The sequence below is a fragment of the Rattus norvegicus genome, chromosome 17, assembly GCF_036323735.1.
Source record: "Rattus norvegicus strain BN/NHsdMcwi chromosome 17, GRCr8, whole genome shotgun sequence".
Taxonomy (NCBI): domain Eukaryota; kingdom Metazoa; phylum Chordata; class Mammalia; order Rodentia; family Muridae; genus Rattus; species Rattus norvegicus.
This window is the reverse complement of record NC_086035.1, coordinates 6,942,373-6,969,759: the sequence shown is the minus strand read 5'-3', so window position 1 is coordinate 6,969,759 and position 27,387 is coordinate 6,942,373. Positions and strand designations below refer to the sequence as shown.

General features: G+C 47.4%; 1 protein-coding gene across 1 annotated transcript in view; it reads right to left on the bottom strand.

The window, feature by feature from the left end:
- The window catches only part of Spock1 (sparc/osteonectin, cwcv and kazal like domains proteoglycan 1), a 480,143-nt gene that overhangs the window by 257,275 nt on the left and 195,481 nt on the right, over positions 1–27,387 (bottom strand). The window contains exon 3 of the mRNA NM_001271297.1: positions 10,462–10,507. Within this exon, the coding sequence (NP_001258226.1) occupies positions 10,462–10,507 (46 nt within the window). The remainder of the gene's footprint in view (positions 1–10,461; positions 10,508–27,387) is intronic.

Genomic DNA, 27,387 nt, shown 5'->3' with positions numbered 1-27,387 from the left:
TATATAGGGTTGCACGTTACCTTTTGGTGAATGAAACAGAGGACGTACATTTTAAAAAGTAATATAGAGACACGGCAGGCTTTCATGCATTTGCTTACACAGCTAAAAAGAATGTTTTAATCAGAGATGGGGGGTGGGGACAGGAGAAGCCCAGAGGACCAGGAGAATGAATGGAAATATGCAGCATTGGGGAGGGGAAGGAAGAGGAGGGACCCTCCAGAAAGTACCAGAGACCCAGGAGGTGAAAGACTCTCAGGACTCAATGGGGGCTACCTTAGCCAAAATCAAAATGCCCTATACTGAGGAGGGGGAACTGGAAGAGTCCACCTCCAGTAGACAGACAGGGCCTCAAGCAGAGAGACAAGGATTACTAACTCCAGTCAAAATTTCTAACTCAGAACTATTCCTGTCTAAAAGAACAGCAGGGACAAAAGTGAAGAAGAAACAGAAGGAAAGGAGGTCCAATGACCGGCCCACCTTGGGATCCATCTCATGGTGGATGGGAGGCACCAAGGCCTGACACTATGCTATAACAAATGCTATCATGTGCTTACAGACGGGAGCCTGTCATGGCTGTCCTCTGAGAGGTCCTACCAGCAGCTGACTAAGATAGATGCACAGTTGGACTGAAGTCAGGGAACCCTATGGTTGAATTATGGGAAGGATTGACTCCTGAAGGGGAGGGCAACCCAATAGGAAGACCAGCAGTCTCAACTAACCCAGACCCCAGGGAGCTTGCAGACACTGAGCCACCAACCGGGCAGCATAACTGGGCTGGTCCGAGGACTGAGCACATGTGTAGCAGAGGACTGCCTGGTCTGGCCTCAGTGGGAGAAGATGCACTTAATCCTGGAGAGACTTGAGGCCCCAGGGAAGAGGGAGGCCTGGTGGGGATGGTGGTCTCTCAGAAGTGAGGGGGAGGAGGAACTGTGGGAGGGAGGCAATGGCTGGAATGTAAATAAATAAACAAACAAACGTTTTTAAGTAGGTGTTGGAGGAAAATGGAACATTCCCTGATGCAGGTGCAAAGAGGGGGCGGTGAGCACATTCATCACCAAGCCTTAAAGGTGGGGAGGCGGGAGGTGGGCGTGGCTGGAGCAGAATGCAGTGAGAGACAGTGGAGAACACAGGTAGGGTTGGGATGTTTCCAAAGATACCACAGACAATTATGATGGTTACTTTAAATCGACAATTGGATGCCATCCAGAATCGGCTGAAAAAGAGTCTCAAGAAGGTTTGTCTAGATGAGGCGTGTGTGTGAGGAATAGTCTTCACTGCTTCACCTGATGGAGGAACAGCCAGTCTGGCCATGGGCAGCACCCTTCCCTGGTGTGAGGATGTAGACTGTCTAAGGGTAGAGAAAGCCAGCCTGGCTATCGGCACGAACGCATTCATTGTTCTCTGCTCTTGAGTGGAGATGTGACGCGACCAGCTGTTCCAGGTTCCCGCCTTGACTTCCCCAAAATGAGGGTCTATAGAACCTGGGACCATAAACTCCAACTCTTTTCTCCCTTAAGCTGTTGTGTTGGTCAGGATATTTTTTATAACAGCAACAGGAATGAAACTAAAGCAATGGAGTCTTTCTTGTGTCTTTGTCGTGACAAAGGTTTCCTCTGACATTTCCACCTGCTCTGAAGTGAAGAACAGAAGTTGCTGGGGCAACAGCATGAGGCTTCACTGGGCCAGGCACTGCCCGGTGCTTTGGTGCCCAGGTGGCCAGAAAACTCAGTTCCTCCACCAGTGTCCACAGCTCGAGCAGGCTTCTTCTGAGATGCCTGGGGGCTCTAAGGTTTGTCAATCCCAACTGTACCATGTTCTTGTTGTTCTTGTGTGTGTGTGTGTGTGTGTGTGTGTGTGTGTATGTGTGTGTGTGTGTATGTGAGAGAGAGAGAGACAGACAGACAGACAGACAGACAGAAAAAGAAAGACAAAGAGACAGAGACAGATAAACAAAGAGACAGAAAAAGAGAGATAGAGACACAGAGACACACATAGAGAGACAATGTGTGTGTGAGAGAGAGAGAGAGACAGAGGCACAGAGAGAGACAGAGAGACAGAGATAAACATACACCGAGAGACACAGAGACAGAGAGACACAGAAAGAGAGAGAGAGAGAGAGAGAGAGAGTGTGTGTGTGTGTGTGTGTGTGTATGCACATGCGCATATGTGTGTGCTTTAAACAACTCATCCCTAAATCTCTAGGAGACACGAGAGGCCACACTGAGCTAGCAGCCCCAGCTCTCTACTGCCCAGGCTTCAGGCTCTCAGTCTTGTTTTGAGCTCTTTTTTGCCTTCTGCTCTCTGAGCACAGTTGCCTCTCCAGCTCAGCCAGGTACTGTGTCTCCTCTTGGAGACCCAGACGTTCCAGGATAGAGAGAATCCCAAAGGACCTAATGAACTCCCTACTACTCATACACACAAACATACACACACAGAGACACAGGCAATACACATACATACGTGCACACATATATACGTACACACATACATTTCACACTACACACAGGCAAACACATACAAACACATGCACATACGCATACACACATACACATGTGGACACACACAAACACACATACACACCTACACCAAGAAGGCAAAGTGTAACCCAAGGCCACTGGCTCCCAATAGGACAGCAGCTGCTAACAACCCAGAGATACCATGACCTCATATTTTCCCTTATGTTTTCTTTGTTGTTGTTTTGTTTGTTTTGATGCAGAGGTTTACAGTATAACCCAGGCTAGCCTAGAACTCACTGTGTAACCCAGGCTGGCCTCAGTTCTGTGAAAATCCTCCCCCTCCTCAAGTGCTGTAAAGCCAGCACAGCTGCCTCTCCAGTATTATCTTAAACATCCGGTTGCCAGCTGTGGAGACGGAAGCTTCACATACACACAAACGCCTTTCTTTCTTGCTACTCCTGATAGTTCCAGCAACCTGACAGCCCTTGGGACAGTCTATCAGGGACCCAACTTCCCACGAGTGGCACCTGCTCGCGGTGCGTGAGAGCTCAGAGATCAGCAGGGAAGAGAGCAAAGCATTGGGGCCAGGAGCAGAGTCTATCTGCCTGTGTCTCTTGGAACCATGTGTCTAAGACAAGCATCCTGCCTGTGAGGGACTACAGGTTTGTGTCCCTGCAAGTCCTGATAGTGATGTCCCAAGGTCCAGCATGGGAGTTCCAGTTGTGGGGATTTTGGGAGAGAGTAAGGTTCTGATGGTGCCCTTGAGTTTCCAGAAGACACCCAGGCTCTGTCTCCCCTGAGAAGACTGGAGGAGAAGTTATCGGTCCTTAACTGAAGAGGCCCTCACCGGAGCCCCCTCCCCCATGCTGCCACCTTGAGTTCAGGCCATGGCTTCCAGAAGCAGGAGGAATAAGGGTCAGTTGCTTATGAGTGACTCACTCTGATGTACTTGTTTATAATAACCCTGAGTCCCTCACACTGGTCGACTCTACTCCATGATCAGAAAATACTTCTCCTTACCATGTGCTTCCTCTGTAGCTTTCCTCCAAACCGATGGCCATCTTTAGGAAGGCACAGGGCACTTCCTCTAGATCTTCTGCCAGACATCACCCAGGAAAGACTGGTGACCTCTGACCTGAGTTCCCTTAACCCTAAAGCTTCTCTGGGGTACCTTCCAGCACCCTCCAGCTGATCGTGTTTACTGGGTGTCGGTCTGGATAACAAGCATCAAGGAGAGCAGCACCCACAAGCTAAGTGCTTGACCCGATGATGGACAGGCCAACTAGCTCTCGCTCGAGTATAAAGGTCCTCCCACACCCAAGGCTCCAGAAGGAAACATTAATAGCATATCTCATGACACAGCTCTCTGGCCCTTGCTGTGTCCTTTATAGGGAGGTTGGATCAATTTTGTAGATTCTTCCCTCATAGATGTGATCCCCATAAGCTCTGGAGAGACAAGGAACTCAAGACCCAGGACGTCACCGCCTGTCCTGTTGCACAGGGATGGAGAAGGGCAGAGTTAGGAACAGAGGCTTGTTTCCAACGCTGCAGAACTAGGCCTTCCCCACAGATGCTATCGGCTCCTGTGCACACGGTAGTTATGTCAAAGGAGCATTACTCCATCTCCATCAATCACATGCTATGTAATACAGACGAGGGTACTAAAAAGCAAAATGCTTTGATTTCAGGTATGAAACATGGTTCGGCATTTTCTTACGCAGCCATCTCCCTTCCGTGCAAAAGGAGTAAAACACGGATCTACTCTACACTCTCTAAGAAGGAAAGTAAACCAGCAATATGGATAGGCTTTTAAACTCGGCTAACATATTTTACTCTGTTGAGAATTCATCTAAGCCAAAGCTGGCTCGCTGTGGCTCAACAAACACAAGGTAATTCATCCAGAGGTCACTGGCCCACCTGCAAGGTGGAATTGTACATAGCACATCACTCTTGAATAGAAACCGGTATCAAATAAGTCTGAGGGAAGGCATCAGCATGACTTTAGAACTTTTTACTGCCCTTGTAACTCCGTTATCCTTCCTCCATATGGGGGTAAGATATCAAAGAGGCCAGAGGGTCCCAGAGCATGCTGTGCACATTTGTTCCAGAAGTGGGGGAGTACAGAGATCCTGCACAAGTGCACCTAGCAAATTAGACTGGAAGGAGCACAGGTTCAGTAGGAAGAGTCTACCCCTGGCCAGCCCCGTGACCCTTGGGAGTGTACATATTGATATAGATGAAATCACACATTAGTGGCTCTCTACAGATGAGGAAGTAAGGGGTGTATCATTGGGGCCACTGAGAAACGGCAAAGCCAAGATATGACCAGGAGCTCTCTACCCCTTCACTATTTCCACACCCCTGTGCAAGGTCCCATAGGACTCCGAGGTAAGAAACCAGTCCCCACTTGGGCCTTTCTTTCTGCTTACACTAAAAGCCTCTCCCCATCCTGATAGTTAAAAGGCCCATTTAATCCTACTGGCTTTATTGACGCTCTATTCATACCTCATTGGTTAGCCTGTAACTTTACAAAGAGGAGCATTATGTTTTGAATGTTTCATTTCTCTTCCTTCTATGAGAAAACATATACAGAAGGATGCGCTGTATAAAGAAGAACTTAATGCTCAGGAATGCAAGGGTCTGAGGAACCTGTATTATCAGTGACAGGCAACCTTGAGTTAAGGGAGGCCATGGGACTTGCCACAGCTAGCCATTTTAATACTGGCATCATTGTGTTTGTCTTCGTTGGGGTTACTATTTCTGTGGTTAAGCACTGTGACAATAAATAACTTGGGGAGGGAAGGGTTTTTTCAGCTTAGACTCCCACTATGGCTCATCACCCAGGCAGAAACTATCATGGCAGGAACCTGGAGGGCAAGAGCTGATGTCAGAGGCCGTGGAGATGTGCTGACTACTGGTTTGTTCCTTAGCTTACCCAGCCTTCTTTCTAATACAACCCAGGACCACCAGCCCACCACCATGGGTTAGCCTCCCAACCCCCGATCAATCATTAATTAAGAACATGCCCACAGGCTTGCCCACAAGCCAATCTTGTGAGAACATTTTTTTCAACTGAGGTTCTGTCTTCCAAAATGACTCTAGCTTGTGTCAAGTTGACGTAAAACTAAATACAACTAAATACAGTACAGTATCCCACCGTGGCTTCTCTCTGGGAGATGCCATTATCTGCAGGCTTAAAGGCTTGACAGCAAAGTCAGTGTGCACCTGTTGAGAATGTTAAGAAAAAGTTTCCCCCAAACAAAATAAGACACAATGAAGTCATCCATGAGTGGGGGAGAGTTAGAGTAAACAGTAGCACCTGCTGGAATGCTACATTGTAAAGGAACCACGGAATCTTCAGCTTCGGAAACAAAATGTCAGATGCTATGCTGAGTGCCACGAGCCGGTTACAATCAGAGACACTGATTTCTACTGTGAAACACATAATTTAATGTAACACCTTGTGCGCATGCTCAGATGACACAGAATGGAAAGCTGTCTGTCACCTTTAGAAAAAAAAAATGTGAGAGACAGGACCAAGAGAGGTTTCCATGGGATTTCAATATTACACCTCTGATGGCTTATTTCAGACAGGCAAAACAAGCGAAGCCAGACAGAGGAAAGACCAGACTTTTAACCTGATCCAATTTCAAAGCCATGAGATGGAGTCAAACCCAAGAACACCAATATTTGAATTAATAATGTTCTTTTCCCTGCCAGAATCGAGTCGCAACATTTAAAAATCAATACTCCATTTTAAAAAAAGATAGCTATTTCATTGTTAGAGTTAAGACATACAAGAAACGAGGAGAGAAGAATTAATCTAGCTGGAGTGAGGTATAGAGAGCAGGGAGGGTGCAGGAGAATCAGAAGTGTTGGGTTAGGGGGGAACATCTTCCTGAAGTTGCACGGCAAAAGAGAAATGGCTGTCCCTGGAAATGTGACAGAGCTGGGGGAAGCTAGTGTGCTGCTTACCACAAACATGGCCAGCTGCCTCTGAAACATAGCAGTTCCCAGGCTCCGGGAAGGTGAATGAAGCCCTAAGAATTGGTCTTCAAGGTTGAATGAATACAAACCAGAGGCTCTGTGGAGGTAGAGATTAAATTCCACACCAAGAAGAAAGCCACAAAGACTCTGCTTCTCAGTCTGGTTGCCTGTGCAAAATTTCAGAGTCATTTAAATGGAAAAGTTGCAAACAATTTCGTAGTGAACCCTCTTGTCCATACTCCTCTTCCAGTTCAGCAACATGGCATATGTGGCTCCCACCGGGCTCCCGGCCCCAAAGGGCAGCTGTAGAATAGGAAGACCCCTCCCCTTCGTTGTAAAACTTCCCTTCGAATGTTCTGTGCTTTTGGTCAACATTCAGGCTTGTTGGAAAGTTGGCATAGCAGATGACCACAGTGACAGGGCTTTCTTCTCTCCTGCTATGAGTCACCAGCACGTGGACTGGGACGCCTGACTCCCAGGGGATGGATTCACTGACATTTCTATTGATCTACTGTCATCTGAGTCCGCTGAGGGCGAGCCTCTGCTGGGCTCTGGACAAGAACACTGTGCATTCACTGCCCAAGGAGGTCACCCTCAAAGCCAACGACTGCCTGCTGTCTCTGAAACATCCGTGTCTTGCTCTATAAAGAGGTGCCCTTGTCCCTAACAGGTCCCACGCTGAGTCTCTGAGACCTGGCACAGTTTGTCCATCAGTTGGGACATCAGACGGGCATCAACTGGCAGACTCATTCCTGAGTGGACCACAGCACAGGAGAGATCTAAGCCCATACATGTTCCATCACTCTGAGACATCTTCACGTCATCAGAACCGCATTCTAAACATGCTAGAGTGAGCACGCCTTTACCTAGACACACAGACATACACGCTCCCCACCAGCACCCCACTACCCCCTGAACTCCTATGCAACAACAGCAACACACCAGATATTCCATAAACATTGTTGCAAACAAGCTTCTGCATTCATTTTCTAAAGGGATGATTGGGAAGCTTCAAAATAACTCATGAGAATTTGCTGGGGTGGGGGATATGGGATAGGGGTTTTGCAGGGGAGGGGGAAGGGGGATGTGGTGACCTGGAAGGGGATAGCATTTGAAGTGTAAGCAAATAAACAATAAAAAAATAAACAAACAAAAAGAAAAGGGTGCCGATTAACTTTTATCAATTGGACACCAACTAAGCTGCCTGGAAAGAGGGATTCTCAACTGAGGAAATGCCTCTAAGCAGATTGGCCTTTGCGCATGGCTGTGGGGCAGTTTCTTAATTGATGATTTATATGGGAGGGCCCAGTGCACTGTGAGTGGTATTGTTCCTGGACTGATAGTCCTGGGTTCTACCAAAAAAAAAAAAAAAAAAGAAAGAAAGAAAGAAAAGAAAAGAAAAAAAAGACTGAGCAAGCCAGGAAGATCCAGCCAAAAGGCAGTACTCTTCCATGTTCTCCGCTTCAGTTCCTGCCTCTGGGTTCCTGCTTGAGTTCCTGGACTGACTTTCCTCCGTGATTGACTGTACCCTCTAAGTCAAATAAACCTTGTCCTCCCCAAGTTGCTTTTGGTCATGTTGTTTATCACAGCGGGCAGAAAGCACATTAGGCCTGACTGGAAATGGCCTCGTGCTTCTGACAGTTTCTGTGGCATTCCCTAACTCTACTACATGCCTCATGTGGTCAGTGCCCGAGGTTTTATTTCTCCGTGTGGTGTCAGTGCCATCGGTAACTATCTGTTACTGTTAAGCAGCCCACGGGGTAACTGACGACATCGGCTGGAGGTGGTATTTTAAGGGGAGGCTACCCTCAACTCAACACCCTCCTCCCCTGGCTGTGACTATCTATAACCAAAGCAGCCACCCAGAGCTACCATGTAGGACTCTCAGCTGTACCCCTGAGCATCGTGAGGCATGAGGAGAGGGTTCATCTCAGCAGACCCAAGTTCCCGAGCACGCAGAACAGGTCAGAGCCCTGTTCAGAACAACCACAAAACCCTCATCTGGAGTTCTTGCATAAGCTTTAATGCTGCCCGTCCCTTGGGACTCAAAGTCCCTATGTGGCCGTCAGGGCAAGAGGAGTCATCATTTATCTCCGGGCTGCCTAAGCACTTGTCTTTATATATCCTCTTCCCTTGTGTGCATTACAAAAGCAGACTTGCCTTCCTTCCATGGAATCTCTATGTCTGAAAGCCCTGGGACGGAGAAATTGAGGGCTACTAGACCCTTGGAGGACGAGCCCCCATCAATGCACCTGAGCATAGAGCATCATCAGCTCAGGGCACCACATGGTGGAGCTGAGTCAGAGCAGGGAGCCTGAAGTGGAGGTCATCCGATGAACTCCCCCGTCATACGCAGACAGGGGATTGGTCACTCTGCACCTAGGTGTATTCTTCATAAATGAAGGCTTAGTCTTCTAACAAAACGCTTGAAGATTAAAGAAAGGCTTAGCAGGAAGGACCAGTACCTTCCTATGTGCTGCTGTGAATTGTTGATGGCATGGTGACTGTTAAGGAGCAAGGCCCCGGAGGAATGACACATCTGCAACCCAGGCGAAGCCGTCTGCACCCGTTCCCTCCCACATGCCGACCCCCAAGCTCCCTACCACAGTCCTTCCCACAGCTGAGCACGATTCCCACACCCACCTGCACTGCGGCCATTAACACATCCCTCCGAAATCACATCCATTCTCGCTCCTTGCTCCTCACTCTGAGCAGCTGGGGGCGTGGGGGTGGGTTTGGGGAGACATTAACCACGGCCCAGTGGCTCCTTGCTTGGGTCTCCTGGCTTGGCATTTGTGTAAGCAGCGAGAGATCAGTAAATGTTCGAGGTGGGTGGGTGAATGGATAGACAACGGCGTGAGGGCATGAAGGGCGCAACCGCTTCAAGGTTTGGGACAAATGCACGTGGAAATCTGAATATAGGTTTTGCTGATGAGAAAAGGGAGAAGCCCAGGGGTGTGAGCGAACCGAAGCCGAGACTCAGAATTCTGAGTCACTGGAAATACGCACAGCAGACCCCGTCTCCTCTCCGTTTCAGGCGGAATGGCGCATGCGTATTCGCGACACAACTTAGCATCGTTTCCTGCAGTGATGTCTGTGCCGAGAGCTGCCACACACGGGGCAGCAACTCAAAGCGGACCTTCCTTGTGCCCTAGTGAGTCACACCAGGACATAGTGACTTCTGTCTGCCCCCATGGAAGCAGTGCCACGCCTGCTAGGATGAGTGGGAAGGACAAGAGGACAAGGCTAACCTCTACCCATCCATGACTGGACGCTGCAACAGTTTCTATTTAGAAGCCATGATGGATGGGGCTTGGCCGGATAGCTCAGAGGGTAAAAAGCACCTCCACCCAGTGCAGATGACCTGAATGTGAGCCCTGCATCTCACACGGGGAAGGTGGGATCCAGTCCCTAAAAGTCATCTCTGACTTTAAAGACACATGCACGCACGCATGTGAACACACACACACACACACACACACACATGCAATACACACGTACACACACAGACATATACACGTGCACTTATGTGCACAGACACACACGCACACACTCTCACACACAAAATAAGAACCGTAAAGAACACATTTAAGGAATGACGCCAAGTATCCCTGAAAATCTCCCAGAAGTATTCCTTTTCCCACCATCGGATTGCAGGGACATCTTTCAGCACAGAGCCTTCTATGAATAAAACTGCTGGGTACAGCCAGACTCCTAACTCACAAGCCTGATAATCACTTTCCCATTTTTTTTTTAAAAAGACAAAACTAATCAGTGGTTGCACTGACTGGTTCGAGTCTTTAAAAAACTGTTTAGATCTGTGTGGAAATAACCTCCGACAAATACCCACTCTGATAAAATAATTCCTACCACCCTGCTTAGTTCAGACCTCGAAGTCAGTGAAATCAGACAGCTAAGGTAGCCTCTGAGGGGGGAGACGATCAACTCTGCAGGCAAGGGCAGGGAAACGAGTTGGCTTTTCCCACAGTGTGTCCAGCTAGGAAGACGCATCCTTTACCTTGGTCGAAGGGCTTGTTGGGATTCCAGTTTCTGAAATAGTCATCCTAGGAAAGAAAGACAGAAACAAAGGTCAGACGCCACACGCCCCTCGCTGCCTTGTCCCCGGTTCCCAAAAACACAAAGGGAAACCCTCGCCGCGTACAGGTCTCCCCGCAAAACGAGCATTAAAATGCAATCAAACGTATCAATTTGCTCCCCCTGTTCACACCTTCCAAATCGAATATACCAGGCACTGGGAGTTATAAGGACACTTCAGCCCCATACAGAGGACAGCTCTGCTCGCCTTGGTTTGACATGCAAACCCAGGCATCTCCTAAGTGTGAGGTATGTTTGCCATCAATTATGCTATAGCTGAGGCCTGGCTGCTCTCACTTATGATTAAGCCCCTGTGTTTGTAACAGCTGATAATTTAACTGTCAGCATTTCCTTCACCAGGAGACATGTATCTTGTGGTGTGCATTTCCAGTTCCCCTACACTAAACCAGAGGGCCGATCAAACGTTAAAAGGACCCTGGCTGTGTGCTTAGCGTAACATCTTTTGCTATAGGGATGGAGAGGGGTGGGTAGTGGGCGGATAAGCTTAACTAAGTCTTTTGTTTTAGGAAAGGACGGGATGCGGGGGAGAAAGCAAAGGGTTTCCTGCTCCCTGTACAGCCAAATAGTGCCTGCCGGGAGTCTGCTTCAAGCATGTGCCAAGATGGGCACTTCACTACTTTTAAACTGTAAGAAACTAGTTCATTAGGGTTCTGGTAACACTTGTTACTTCCAACAACAGCCCGGCCCCTTCCAAACCACCACCTTTGGCCCCCGCCCAGCCCCAGCAGACCCATGCTTGCAAGCTGAAGAGGCTATGCTCTTCCACACCGCACCGCACCACACCGCACCACACCACACCACACCGCACCACACCACACCGCACCGCACCGCACACCACACCACACCACACCACACCACACCACACACCACACCACACCACACCACACCACACCCCACCCCACCCCACCCCACCACCTTTAGGAATTTGGCCTTTTTTCAGCCGGTAACCAGTTTGTTAGCGACGTGGTTTTTGGCCAGGCACTCCACACACCACAGACACCTTTAAAGGCTGTCTGAAATGATTTCACTTCTGGAGAAGTTAATGTATACCAAAGTGCATCATTAGTTTAAATTACTGTCCGCCGTGCCTCATGGTTTACTTCATCTCCCACGCAATCTCCTGGGGGTTTTCAGGAGCCTCCTCCTCGTTCAACTACCTGACTGTATTCGATCCTTGTTGAGGTCAGCCAAGCCCTCAAAGAGATTTTAGGAACGTAGATTTAGAGCTAAATGAGACCATACTGCTTCCTGGCCAGCGGTTCCGTTCGGCAGAGCGTTATGTAAACACAGGCAGCCTCCCTGGATCCCAGAGACTCCTCACTGTGCTATTTCTACCTCTAAGGAACTGATACACTCAGGTTATGGTGCGACTGTCCCGTTCCCCTGACTTGCCTTGAGATCTGTCCCAAGGGCCATCATTGAGAACGTCTAGAATACCTGCAACATTGCCCCCACCGACTTACTGTTTTAAATACAATCAAATTTGGGGTTTGTGCTGTCTCAGCACTGCTCTCCAGCACTCAACAGTCTTGGGGCCAAGTGTGGACATCGGTCATTAGGCGCTCAACGTTTGTGTCTGACGGTTAATATCCTCTTAGCCTTCGACAAGCCCGTTACAGAAGAGTCTACGGTTCACAAGGGCAAGGCGAGAGATTACCCAAAGGGACCGTCTTCTGCAACAGAGGAGGAAGACAACAAACTATGCAGACTGCCAAACGAGGAACTCTTCTCGTGCAGAGAGTGGCATCAAGTCCTAGGGCACTGTGGGTCTGCTAAAATATTTTCACTGGAACAGGCTGTCCTAATTCGTGGACGTTCTGGAAGCTGAAGATGTACGTCTAGCGGGGAGGGGCCAGAGTCCAAGATGAGCGGCTTTACTTGAATCCCACATGTTACATTCTCTTTGATGTCCTGCACTGAGCTGAACAGGTCCCGAGAACAGCCTATCCGCTAAGGATTTTAGCACACTTGAGAGCCTGGATGGAACCGGAGCCATCCTTCTGGACCTTGTCACTCTGCGGGTTAACTCTAACCGCTGGTTTTACAGTTTTCTTCTGGGAAGAAAGCACAGTCTCAAATATAAGGCCTCTATACACTGGTATATAAGGCCTTAAATATAAGTCTTAAATATAAGGCCTTAGAATTTTTTTTAAACCCGCTGCAACTGTAAAAACGCTGCCTAATTACTGCAAAGGGGAGAGCGTACCTTGGATGGGAACTCTTTATGGAAAAGTTCGTCCTTCAAATACCTCCTTGCCTGGGAAGGCCAAGTGGGATGGGGAATTGCGCCCTGCATCTGGTTGCTTTCTCTGTGCCAAAGGAAAGTTGACCACAACATAGGCCGTGGAGCCCCAGAGCTCCTGAAGCTTTGTGTATGACGATTTTGACCATAGCTGGTGGGAAGCCCTGCCCCGGAAGCCAAGATCGTGAATTGTGAAACTCGTTTGGGAAATGGGCCGTGCGTGGGCAGCAGGGAGGGGTTTCTAGATGTCACGCCTGCTTCCAGGGTCAGAGTAGGATGCGTCTGAGCATGCGCGATCCCTAGCCTATCATGTCCAAGTGCCTCAGGGAAGCCCGCACAGGCTCAGCTGCTCCTGACGAATTTCCTCTAGGAGACATTTTGATGAGGCAGCACCAGCAAGGCGCAAAGAGCCAGAGATGAAAGAATGCCGTTTACAGACTTCGCTTGGGAGTCTGCTCATCCTCACATCCCGCCTCCCTAACCACTGTGGTCCTCCAGAGACTTAAGGCCAGCTCTCTACACTCCAAAATTGCCAGGCCACCAATATCAGGGCTGGCTTCTTCTCTAGGGACCAAGATCCAGTTTGCACAAGTCAGGTGGTCTTCGTTGTCTGTCTAAATGAAAGCACAGGTCTGGCTGTTGACCTCCTGGCAAGGCACTTGGCCCCACCCTCCAATGCTACACTATGCAATGGTGTATCCCTGCTACTAGGACCTCAGTGGCGAGACTTAGACCCTAAGAACCCTCACCTCTGACCATTTTTCTAGCCGGAGAAAGTTGATGCCTGTTCAAGATCACATGAGGATGAAGGCTTCTGAATAAACGAGAGCTTGGCAGGTGAGCCTGTCTGAATCGGCCTCCTGACCAGAAATGCGGTCATCTCATGATGGAGTTCTTTAAAAAGACTTGCAAGGACCAAGAAATAGCCACTTTTAAGACATAAGCCTACCTCGAAAAGTAAACATCTAAATGCAGTCATGTATTAGACTCAATAAAAGCCATGAACGTGTTGTCCAGACAGAGCAACATGAAGGAATGATGCTCTCATCTATCCTGCAGGGTCTAAGGCCACCAGGCTTCTCCTAGACAGGAAGCCATAGGCTTGCTTGGCAATTCAGCCATTCTTAGGAAGGAAGGATAATTCTATTCTACTGTTCTAGCCCTTAAGTGACACCTCCCCAACTCTGGTCAGTTAAGACTCTCCAAGAACTGTCTTAAAAGAGGCTCAGGCATAAGTATACTGACTGATGACTGGATTGTTACATGTTTCAGGGCAGCAAACACCTGAAGAGTCTGTCTGATGGCCCGTCAGGACGTGATCAGTTGTTGTACATCCGAGATGGAGTGAAGGGTAGAACTATTGCACCGTGCTATATTGTCAACAGGGACAAAAGTCCATTTCTCCATCCATTCATTCGTTAGCTAAATATCCCCAGGAATACAGCCCTGGTGCTATAAAATGAATAAACTGAGTTTTCACTTGTATTTGAGGGACTTTTCTGATTGTCACCTATGAAAAGAAAATCTGTATGTGCATGCACATATGCACACATACATAGATACAAACATGCATACACATAGACACAGTAGACACTCACATACACACATATGTACACATACACACATACACATAGGTACACATAGATACACACATGAGTATATACATACAGTACACATTCATCTATACACATAAACCCATATACATACATATGCACAGATACACACATACAAACACATATACAGACAGTTACACATTCACACATGAGTACATATACACAGTACACACTCATACACACATATGTACACATACACACATATACACACCTATGTAAAATACATACAAACACATATACATACAAGTAAACATACACACGAGTATATACACACAGTACACACTCATATACACACATATGTACACATACACATATATACACATATGCACACATATACCCATACAAACACATATACACACAGGTACACATAGTATACATTCGAGTATATACACTGTACACACTCATACACACATATATACACATACACATATACACACATGTATGCAAACATGCACACATATACATACACACAGGTACACATACACACACAAGTGTATATGCACAATACACACTCATATACACACATATAACCACATATGCACAAACACACATGAGTATATACACACAGTATACTCATACATACATATACACACATATAACCACATATGCACAAACATACATGAGTATATACACACAGTATACTCATACACACATATACACACATATAATCACATATGCACACATACATACATACATACTGGTACACTTAGATACTCACATGAGTATATACACACAGAAATACACATATACGCATACACACAAATGTATATAGAGTTATCTATAAATGCATGCACACATGTATTTTTATATCACATGGTACATATTATAAGCACAAGTCACATTAGTGTGTATGATAATGCACATCAATACAGTCAGTTTTCCATACCCATAGGCACCATGTCTATAGATCCAACCTAGCATCAAAGTCTTTGAATAACACATTTGTACTGAACACAATCAACTTTCTTACACTTATTCCCCAGACCGTGTGGTCTAATAATTATTTAAATAGCATTTACACTATATTAATTACTATGTTTGTTCCAGGGGTGATGTAAAGTGTAGGAGAGGACCTGAGCAGGTTCTATGCAAACACTAAGGAATTTTCTTCAGAGATATAAATGTTCCAGATTTTGGTTTCTTGAGGTCCTGAAGCCAGTCATTCACAGGAATTACCAAGGGCATTGCACTCTACTACGAGTCTTCTAGAGAAACTTTGAAGTCTGCCTAACATGAAATGAGGCCAGAACATATGCACCGTCTGTGTGACCAAGTCCCCTCACTGTGGATGGGTCTGTCCAATAGCACGACTGAACATGGCTGCTCTTCCCTTGCACCACTGCCCAAAATGGCTGACACAGTTTAGCCTGAATATCCCTAGGGAGGCTCCTATTTCTGCTACAAGGACTGTGAAAGCCAACATGGGGACAAGCTAGGGGCAGAGTCAAGCGAACGCCAAGTTGGAAACTGGAGCGCTGTGACTGCTGAATGTGAAGATGAGGGGGGTGATTTATTGCGTACAACAGCTTCAGATGCCACGGATCAAAGCCACCGAGTGAGCATGAAACAGATCATTTCTCCCTCATACATATTTTAGCTAAACTGTTTGAACCCTGCAGATCCATCTGATGATTACCTAAGACAATACAAATCACCAGCCTGGGGAATAAATGAGGGCTTCATTTGCCTGACCAGGGGTGAATAAGAAAGCCGTGAGCAGAGAAGCAAGCTACAGAGAGGGGAAAAAAATATCCCATGGGGTCTTCTGTGGGGCCACAGTCAGTCAGCAGAGAGAAGTCCGTCTCTCAGCTGCAAGGAAGAAGCATTTCTGAGTAGCAGCTTCCCAGATGGAGGCTGGCTCTGCCAAGCAGGAATCTATGAAAAGACCCTTAGAGGCCTGGAGCCAAACTTTCCAAAGGCAACTGATTCAACACAAACGAACTCGCCTCACCTGCATTCCATTTGACCAGCTCCAGAAGAGTGGAAAGGGTGGGTTTAGGGTTCCCTAAAATGGCTCACAGAAGTTCCAGGCCAGGCTTCTATAAGGGCATCTCCTATGGACTAAGACACCTTTCTGTGAATTTTTTTAAACTTTTGAACAGTGGAAATGCTTGTTGATTGACTATGCGGTACAAAGTGGCTCACCTGTTGGAAAAGGGACATAGCCTCCCACGGGGCAACCTCACCCCTGAGCTGCATCACTTCGTATCTCTAAACCAGCAACAAGCTACTTACTGATGCAGCCTCTGCCAAGCCTACCTCACCTGTCATCCGTCACCTAGGAACAGCTCCAAGGCAAGCCTGAAAGAAATGGTCAGCCGACCACCCAGTCCAGACTGAACAGTGAGTTGGACCATCTTAACCATCACTCATCGGGACTTCAGTTGACCAGGGATGGGAGCTATGTGCTGTAGTGCATTTCAAGGTGTATGTACGACCCCCCAACACCCCCACACACACAAACATAACCACACACACCTGAGCCCAGGCGACTTCTGAACAGGGCCGGTCTTAACCTGCATATTCCTTGATGTATCACTCGACAGCCCATGGTAAACTCTTGCTGAATTGTTTCAACTATAAGAGAGTTGCTGCTCTAGCTTGAAGAGCGTTGCAGCCCCTGAGAAATTCCCGTAACTATTACTGGTGTGTGTGAGCACAGGTGGGGGGATGTTTGTACACATGCTCTAAATCGCTTTCACCCTGAATAGAGCTATTCTTTGATAAATTGGTCTGACATTTGGTGTAAAGTCCTGCAGGCTTGAGACAGAATGATTTAGAAAATAACAATATGGGTTTCTCAGCTCTTTCAATAAATAACCCACCAGTAGAATACAGATAATAACCGACGATCATACTTGCGGAGTAACTAATGAGAAGAGATAAGGCAGTCAATGGGCTGCTTATATACATTTGATAAATCACATCCCTCGCATATACCCACGAGAAACAAACGTGTATACTCCTGGTTGGCTGAATTTAGAGCAAATATTTACCATAGAGATTAAAGATCTGAGATACAATTTACACTTTCTCTGGCAACTGTTTTGATTGATACTGTGTCTACATACGTTTGAAAAGGCAAAACCTACCTCAACTTCCTGAGTACGAAAGCATAGTGAATGGGAAAAAGATAAAAGAATCATATCAAACAACAGGAAGGAATATACACATATTTTTTTATAAATGCATCAGAATTTCAAAACATTATAAAGGTCATAGCCAGTTACTTTAAGCCACCTACCGTCACTCTTTGGTAAGGTCTGTCACCCACAGAGCCCATGGGAAGGGACTTAGGTAAGACGGTAATGACTGGGGGGAGGGGTGTGTCTCACTTCTCTGTGCACACTGCAGGAGGGCCAGCAAGCCTCTGAGGAAACCCAGACATTCAGACACTATTCCCATATGCGGAAATGTCAAGTGACTCAATGCCTGCGGCATCAGCCCAGTCAATACAAATCCCAAGACAACATCCAAGACCAAGAGTAATAGACCTTCTTCTGTACTTCTGCAAAAACATTATTTTCCCAGAAGTTCCAAAGAATAACGGGAAGGGACCTCAAACATAGGGCAGCCGTGGGTCTATGGTCTTGGGAAATATACGAGATGAACAGGACTGGTCTTCCTCCCCCACCCTACCCTGCAGCCCTGACAATTAGCGTTGTAACTGCCTCAGTATACTAGGCAGTGAGGTGTTCTTCACCCCAACAGAAAAGGGGAATCTGTGGTTCCTTCCTGGAACTGCGCTCTACAGTTGTTCTTGCATTCTCCTGCTAACTGTAAAGCTGCAAGGATCTTTCATTTGCACTCAGATCGAACCAAGACCCAAACCACCCAACCCCTTGTTCTCATTAGCAAAGCTGCCAGATTGTCTGAGCTAACCCAAGGCAGTCTTGTTAATATCCACAGAGGAGATGAAATCAGTACCATGGACCAGAAGACAGCAGGAATAAGGACAGGCTTTCGAGTGGGCATGGGTTTGAATTCCTGCTCCAGCACTTACTAGTTCAGTGACCCTCCTCCTGGAGAAGAGAGCCTGAGTAGCAGAAGGAGACAATACTGTGACACTGGACTGCTCTCCGCTTTAAAATATGTAGACACTAAGGTTAAGTCAGTCCCTGGATCTACATGTAAACAAAGTTTCAGCCAAGAGTAACTGTATCCTAACAAAGAGACGGAGCTTTAATGGGCAAGATTTCTATGTGATCAGTGATTTGCACAAAGAAAACAGATGAAGGGTCCCTGAAAGTGTCCATGCTACTGGAGATAAATTATGCCCCACCATCTTTCTTATGGTGCCCCCAAGTCAGACTGTCAAGGCCTCTGTGAACATGCTTCAACTTAAGAATAAGACACCACACACTGTGGAGATGGCTTGGCACTTAGCACCTGTCGCTTTGCAGAGGACTCAGGTTCGATCCCCAGCTCCTAGTCTGTAACTCCAGTTCCAGAAGAATCCAGACCCCTCTTCTGGCCCCTGCTAGTGTACATGCACATGATGGCCACAAATTCATACATGCCAATGTTCACACATATGAAATAAAAGTAATTTTTAAAAAAGGGAGGAAGAAAAAGGAGCTAGCTAGAAGCCATCATATCATTCTTTCCCTCCGCTAGTCCCCTCTGGGTTACATTAATTTCAGGAGAATCTCTGTCCTTCGCTAAGTACTGGGTGAGCCACAGGACTCTCTAAGCACTGGTTCCTATCCCCCACTGGAGAGGCTGAGTAGGGGGAACTGAAGTATGGTGTCATCATGGTGACATTCCCCGTGTGATTTTTAAAGAGCATCCTAAGGGATTCTAATTTTTAGTCCTCTATGGGATAAAGAAAGTAAGCCATACACTCACTCAATAACAGGTGACCAAGGGACAGTCAGACCCACTATAGACAGAGCACTAGAGGTCCTCTGCTCCAGCTCCTAGGGCCTCCCACCCTCAGCACAGCCCCTGAGGTACTCTCAGCTAGGTATATAGAACCTCGGACCACTCATTTCTGCAGGCGAGAACCCAGGCTGCAGCTGAGGGGTTCTGTGGTAGAGTGTTTGCCCATCATGCACAAGGCCATACATGAGTTAAATCCCCAATGCCGAGAGGGAACTGCTCTCTGGCGTCACTTCCTTTGCTCAGCGCTAGCAACCAAGTCCTCCTTACTTTCTTGCACAGTTCCCTCTCCTGCATCAACTCTACATCAACAGAGTCACTTCTTGAGAGCAATGGCACAGACAGGACTTGGAGGGATGGGTCAAGGTGTGCATAGTGAGATGCCTCGAGCATCCTTACCTCACAGCAAGTACCCCCAAATCATCCCAAGGACCACACAGACTTTACGACCTGTGGTATGTGGAAATCTGGTGCGTGTTCAATGAGATATGTCCTCTATATGTTTGCACACTTGATCTCTACTTGGCAGTGTCACCTGAGAAGAGTGTGCACCCTTTAGGAAGTACAGCCTTGCAGGAAGAAATATGTCACTAGGGCAGCGAGGGAAGGGGAGCTTTGAGGGCTTATAGCCCGGCCCCTCTTCCTGCCTCCTGTTTCATCTGTCTGTCTGCCTGCCTGCCTATCTATCTGCCTACTTATCTATCTGTCTGCCTGCCTATCTATCTGCCTACTTATCTATCTGTCTGTCTGTCTTCTTGCCTGTCTATCTACCTACTTATCTATCTGTCTCTCTGTCCATCTGCCTGCCTATCCATCTATCTATCAATCTATCTATCATCTATCTATCTATATATCTATCTATCATCTATCTGTCTTTTATCTTTATCTTATCTGTGTATTTATCTATTTTCTATATATTGTCTTTATGTCATATCTCTATCTTTATCATCTATGTATTTTTCTATATCTATCTATTACCTATCATCTGTCTATTTCTATCATCTGTATATTATCTATCATCTGTCTAGCTTTATCTATATAGTATCTTTCTGTCATGTGTCTTTCTATATTTAGCATCTGTCTCTTACTATACCTGTCTGTTATCTATCATCTATCTATAATTATCATTTATCTACCATTATCTATCACCTACATTATCTACCGCCTAGCTATTATCTGCCTATCTATCATCTATTATCTATGTATCTATCATCAATTATCTGTATCTGTCTATGTATGTATCTACCATCTACCTATCAATAATCTATTATCTATCATCTATCAATCAATCTATCATCTATCAATAATTTATCATCTACTATTTATCTATCATTTATTATCTATCATCTGTCAATCATCTGTTATCATCTATTATTTATCTATCATCAATTACCTATCACTGTATCTATCTATCTATCATCTGTCTATCATCTACCTACCATCTCTACCTTCCTCTTGTCTCCATCATCTCTCCTTGTGTGTGGATGAAACTCTGTCATCCGGCTCCCTGCTCCCCACCTTGATGGATTCTCTCCTGGAACCATAAGCCAAAACAAACAGATCCTTTCTTCCTTGAACTCTTTTGGTCATGGCTGTCTTTATCACGGCAGCAGAGAAGTCTAATGAGAGGCCTCAGCGTCAAGACTTGGGCCAAAATGAAGTGATGACATGTACATCAGAAAGTTTAACTGAAAGCTTAGGTGGTAGTGATGATGCTTGCGATGGCCACCATGTTTGAGAGGTCACAGCGCTCGCTGACCTGGCCAGATGCTATTTCATTTGACCCTTACAATAACCATCAGAGACAGGTAAACAGCCCTACTTCATTGGTGAAGACACTGCAGATTGGAGGGAGGGCACCACTATCTAGGTCACATAGCTGGTGAGAAGGAGAGATGTGATTTGAACTCAGTGTTCACTTGACTTAAAGATCATGTTCTCTCCACACCACAGCCTCCTTCATTGGCACCACATAAGGGGAGGGTTAGTAAGGACTATGAACACTGGAGACACACCAGAGGGGCATGGGCCTGCCTGCTCTTGCTCCGTGCAGACAGGAAGGGATAGGAGACAAGTACACACACCAGAGGTTTCCCACCCGGTAAAGCAGGAAAATAGAAATATAAGCCTCACTGGACCTTTGAGGGACTAGACAACAACACCTGTTAATCTGGCTCCAGGAAGGCGGACGACAAGGCACAAATTCCTGAACCACACCTGCCCAGGTTTAGCTTCCCTGGGCATAAGGACAGCCTCTGGGACCAAGAAGAAGCACTTCAAAAGCCAGCAAGAACAAGGTACACCGAAATGTCCTGCACCTGTGAGCCCTGTATTGTCACTTGGCACCTGTCTGCCATCAGCCCCATTCAAAATGGTGCATACAGCGTGAATGTCAAAATGCTAACCAAGAGCTGTGACACATTGGCACAAGTCTGGAAGCCTAACGCCACAGATTCCCTGAACTGTCCACCTGCTCCCAGCTTATTCTGTTACTGCTCCCTCTGGCCTTAGTAAGCCCTGCTGCTTCCACAGGCAGGCTAAGCGGGGTAGCAATCCCTTCATTGTATCCCCAAACTGTCTTACTCCCTATAGCTACTCTGCCAGTGACGCTGTGTCTGGAGGCCTGGTCTTTGGAGCACTGACTTAGCAGAGTCAACAAAGCCCCAAACAGAACCATTGAGGTCCTTTGTCTACTCCAAGCTGTGCCAAAGCCAGGATTTGTGAGTTCTCCTGTGAAATGGTAACATGTGCAGTGACATTATCTCCACCATGAGGTGGCCAGAGGAAACAAGCCTGCCAGAACTGGCCTCACATTCCCGAGCCAAATTTTACCTCCACAACTACCAACAGGTTTCCATGAACCCCAGCACTAAAGTAGGGCTCACCCCATGAGGGGGAGAGCCCACTGAGGCTGATCAACTATTTTCAGAATCCACACAGCCACCAATGAAACCTGGGTCACAGAAAACTGTCACCAAAGGTTCCAGTGCAAGGCCTGCAGGAGTGCAGCACAGCCTTTCACGCCCGGAACTTCCAGAGAAAACCAAGCTGACAGACAGGACGTAGGGATACGATCAGGGACCCCACACCCAGACTCCACAGCTGAGAGTGTCCTTATCTGGCCTCCTACAGAAAATGGAAGTACTTCTGTCATGTGGACAAGACAGAGCCCAGAGAGCCCTAAGAGAACTATTACTACAGCAAAAAACCATGTGCATGATTTCCCCGACGTGAGTAGGTCTCCAGTATCCGCATACCAGCCTAGTTCATCAGCATCTAGCAACCCTATTTGGAGTGCTATGGTTGGCCGTACTAGAGTTAACCAGCAGACGCTGAGGAACCCCAAGAGAGTGGCCCACGCTGCTCCAATCTTCTAACCATGCCCAGCTCTCTGTGTGCTGGGAAGTCTAGGGAGCCCTATGAGAGCCCAGGGAGCAGTGGAAAATTCATTCTAAATGCACAGTAATCCTGCTGTATGTCTGCCCCGACTTCAGCCAGAAGACAGATGTGAGGAATAGCTAGTCCATAGCTTTGAGAAGCCTATGGCCCACCAAGAGGAGAGAGGACCAGAAATGAAAGAATAGATCACCTAGCAAATGCAGACATTAAAGAAAAAGAGCTGCAGGAACTAAGGAGAGGAGGAAGAAGCTACTGATTGTTCTCTCTCTGTGTCTGTCTGTCTCTCTGTCTCTGTCTCTGTCTCTGTCTCTCTCTCTCTCTCTCTTGCTCTCTGTCTCTCTGTCTCTGTCTGTCTCTCTCTCTTGCTCTCTGTCTCTCTCTGTCTCTCTGTCTCTCTCTCTCTTGCTCTCTGTCTCTCTCTCTCTGTCTCTCTCTGGTTCTCTCTCTGTCTCTCTCTGGTTCTCTCTCTGTCTCTCTCTCTCTCTCTGGCTCTCTGGCTCTCTCTCTTTCTCTCTGTCTCTCTGTCTGTCTCTGTATCTCTGTCTCTCTCTCTGTGCCTCTCTCTGCCTCTCTCTCTCTGTCTCTCTGTCTCTGTCTCTCTGTCTCTGTCTCTGTCTCTCTGTCTCTCTCTCTTCTCTCTGTCTCTCTCTGTCTCTCTCTCTCTCTCTCTCTCTCTCTCTCACACACACACACACACACACACACACACACGGGAAGCAGAGTAGTTTCCACTGAGGAAGACACTCAGCTCGATCTTGGAGAATCCAGAAGCAGAGTATGCAGGGGCAGACGTGGCTTCGCACATAGCATGCAGCCAGCCCAAGTCTATGTTCACAGTCTTAGCTGTGGGTGCCTGCAGCTCAGGAGAATCAGAAAAAAAAGCCTCAGAATCTGGAGACAGCAACAGCAGAAGGCTCTGGCCAGTTCTGCTTGGTGTCCCCTGCACCTGCAGCCTTCTCCTACCCAGGAACCAGAAAGCTCTGCAGCCACTATAGCTACAGGTGACAAGCAATACGCAGGGTGAACGCTGACACCAGCTGCTTCAGATCCAGGGCAGAGCGCAGACTCAGTGCCTACATGGACCCATCCCTGCCACCCAGGGGCGAGAGCAAGACCAGACTCCAGCCATTCTGGTCCGACAGCAAGAATCCCCATGCCACCTGTTAAGAACATGTGTGAGTCATTATGAAATATGATTGGAGCTGACTAGCGGGCCAGTGCTAGCCAGCCACACCTCCAGTCATTAAACAACAAAGCATCTTCTCCTCCAAAGGGCAGCTCCCCAAGAGTGAGTGCCCACATTATTACCATGCTGTGGAAACCAAGGCCCTGAAGGCATCACTTCCAAGTCCCAAACAAGGACAACAGTTGATGTGCTCTTGTCCTCAGACTTAGGAAGATCCCACTGTGTGTGAAGAGGCCTGGGCTAAAGAAAGGGTACAGCCTGGGTTCTATAACGTCCATCTTTTAAATTCAACCCCCCGCCCGGGTTAGGATGGTCAAGCGCGGCCATTTATGTGCTAACAAAGGCACACCAGTAAGGACATGGATCTCTAGTGGAAGGGCACTCAGCCAGCAAACGCCACCAGAATCATTTTATGCTTTTTTTTTTTTATTTGTTACTCAAAAAAAACAACAGTCGAGTCTCTGCTGCCTCGGAGTCTAAATATGTCAAATAAAAAACCAAATACACCCAGAAGTTCAGCGCAAATGGAGTCATGGCATTTTCTTTTCACAGACTGCCAAGGGCTGGCGCATACTAGAAGGGTTTAAGCAGGTCCCGAGCAATATACGGCTGTTGCTTAGATCTCCACTTTAGCGTTCATATTTTAAGGCACTAGCATGAACGCAGTGATTATATCTGAGATCCTTCAAGTTCCTCTCTTATTAAATAACTCAGAAGCCTTAAAGACACAGCAGAGCTGGTTTCTCTACGTGATGGCCAGAACCATGAAGACATAACGTCTTGAGACAATCTCTCGAGAGCAAATTGTTCAGCACCCTGCCCTCTCTGGCAAGGAGAACAAGTGCCAAGGACATAACCCTGACTAACTACATCACCTCCTCCTTAAACACAGGGCTTGGAGCCCTCCGGATGCAAAAGGCCAGGGCAGCGAGGGCCTCTAGTAAGCTGGAGGCCAAGACAACGTGGCTCTACTAGCTCGTGCCAGAGCCTGTGGACCACTGCTGGTCTCGTTCATCAAGTTCCCAGTCACATGTTCTTGGTTCTCAAGGATCCCAGAGACAGACGTGTCCCCAGGCCGTGGTGAGAGGAAAGGGGGTGAACTCGACGCCTGGAGAAAACACAGAAGGCCGTCAGCGGCTCTCAGCATTTGGGAGAACTGAGCTCCTCTCCTGTTCCTGCACTTGAGGATCCCTCTTTAATTTTTACAAAATGAATGTGGATGCTATCTGCTCGTTTAATTAATTTAAAGCCTTCGGAATGAGCAGAACAGAAGCAACAGATCCCTCAGCACTCAAGGGAACCTCCAGACTCAGGAAAAGGATGCTACTTCTGCCCAAATCCACACCTCATTCAAAGCTGCATCCAAGACCCCTGTACACTCCGGACCGAGTCTGTTACGAACACATACACACACTCAAGGCCTTGGAAGCAAGAGTGGGGAGGCCCCTGGACCAAGCCAAAGATAAACCTAGAGACATCCCAAGACAACCCAAGGCACAGCTGGGCCTTCCTCGTTCTCGTGCTTCTCCAGGGCAGAAGATCCCACCCAATCACCTGATCCTTCTCACCAAGCATTTCTGCTGCCTCACTAAGAAATGGAAGATATGGAAAACATCAGGGCTGCCCTTCTCCCAGCACACATCCCATGGCCCCTTCCAAATACACAAGGGAGAAAGGCTCAGTGCTTACACCAGCCATCGTACATTTACTTATGAGACAGTGACAGATCTGCAACAAACCCTGGCTGTGGGCATCCGGGGCCTGATACCTCATCCACTTTAGCAGCAGGACAGGCCAATGGCAGCTAGCACCAGAGGCACCTTGTCAGGGACTCCTGCTGGGATTGCTTGGCAGCAACACATGGTTTATTTCCGCCCAGCAAAGCCTCCAAAGGCCGTACCCTACTCCCCTCCAAAACTCAGCTCTCAGCTCAGCTTGGAGCTGAAATCAATGGATCTGCTTCCCGGTCAGAAACCTGAAATACATAAGTACCAATGGCAGGTTTTTTGTTGTTTGTTTTAAACTGGCAACTTCTATCATTTCTGCTGCCACAATGTGACTTTACCAGCTTCCTCATCTGGGTAATGAGGGCTGTGGTGCCAACACCTTCAGGGTGCCAGGAAGCACCACCAGATATGGCTATTATCAGGTATTCAGCATGTAGGATACATATATATATATACATATATATGTGTGTGTGTATGTATATATGTATATATATATGAATCCATATATATGCACCATATATGTGAACCATATATATGCATGGTATATAATATATATGCACCAAACATATATATGCACTATATATGTATCATATGTATATATGTACACACACACACACACACACACACACACACACACGGTGGCTATGTTTTAACTGATCCCTGTTTATCCTCTGCTCCAAGCTGATAATGGAGTTTTAAAAACATACTGCTGGCTTCCTCTGGATGGATGCTTTCACGATGCTCCCAAGGAGATTTTTGAGAAATCGAATCTGGGCTGGCTGCTTCAGAAAGGCAGTGCATAAGCTCTGTGAGAGAGTAAATAAGGTGCCGCTTAGGTAACCACATTACTCAGCTTAGCGGGCATGATCCGAGCTGGGCGTGTGTGCCCACAATGGATTTCGGATTAACTGTTGGCTGCCACTCTACTCCATCCAACCATCTTCAGGCATTCTGGCTGGGAACATATACATTAGCTGAGCTCCTGGTGGCCCTGAGCTCCTGCTACCAATGGGACCACATTCAGGGGGAAGAGAGCAATGCCTTTATGATATGGGAAGAGCTTGCTTGGGGCAGAGCTGCCAGGCTCTACATCATATAGGGCTCTCAGCCCTCAGAGGCTCCCGGTACAGTGCGAGCTGCTGTTTTCTCTTGACCCTGCATGGGAGGGGCGGGGCATCCCATTTGGATGCCAAGGAATTGTCAGGTTTGACTTGGCAGTGTGGACCACTAGACCAATCACCAAAGAAATGAAGTAAACTTTGCCACACTCAAACCTGGCTCCTTCTAAGAAGGAGCCCTGACCCCTGGATCTCTTTACCAGAGTCTCTTGTGCACTTGTGTGTCTTTATGCTTCGATAGGCGTGCACCTTCTGGAAGTTTCCAGAACATGCCTACAGTCCGCAGATGTGGGTGTATTTAGAGGAGAGCCTAGAAAACCCCAAGGAAGGACTTAAGGGCTAAGGTCTTGGTATCCAGCTCAGGTCCCCGGAGTCTCCCCAGGTTCTAGGCTGGGAACTTCTGATGGGTGAATTGCACTGGACCCAACTCTGGCTCAAGCGGCCAGCAGTGACTCTGAACAGCTGCTGGTAGAACCCAGGCTGGTTACAGAGCAAGCAAGAGTGGGGAAGGAAAGAGAAAAGCAAATGGGAAGGGCCTTGGAGCTGGGGACCTCGTATGGGAAGAAAACATTCGTGCAGTTAGCAATTCTGAGGCTGTTTGCTGAGGAATGCATCTGGGGACCCACATCCTCTGGGTTCCACATGTAGGTAGCACAGCAGCC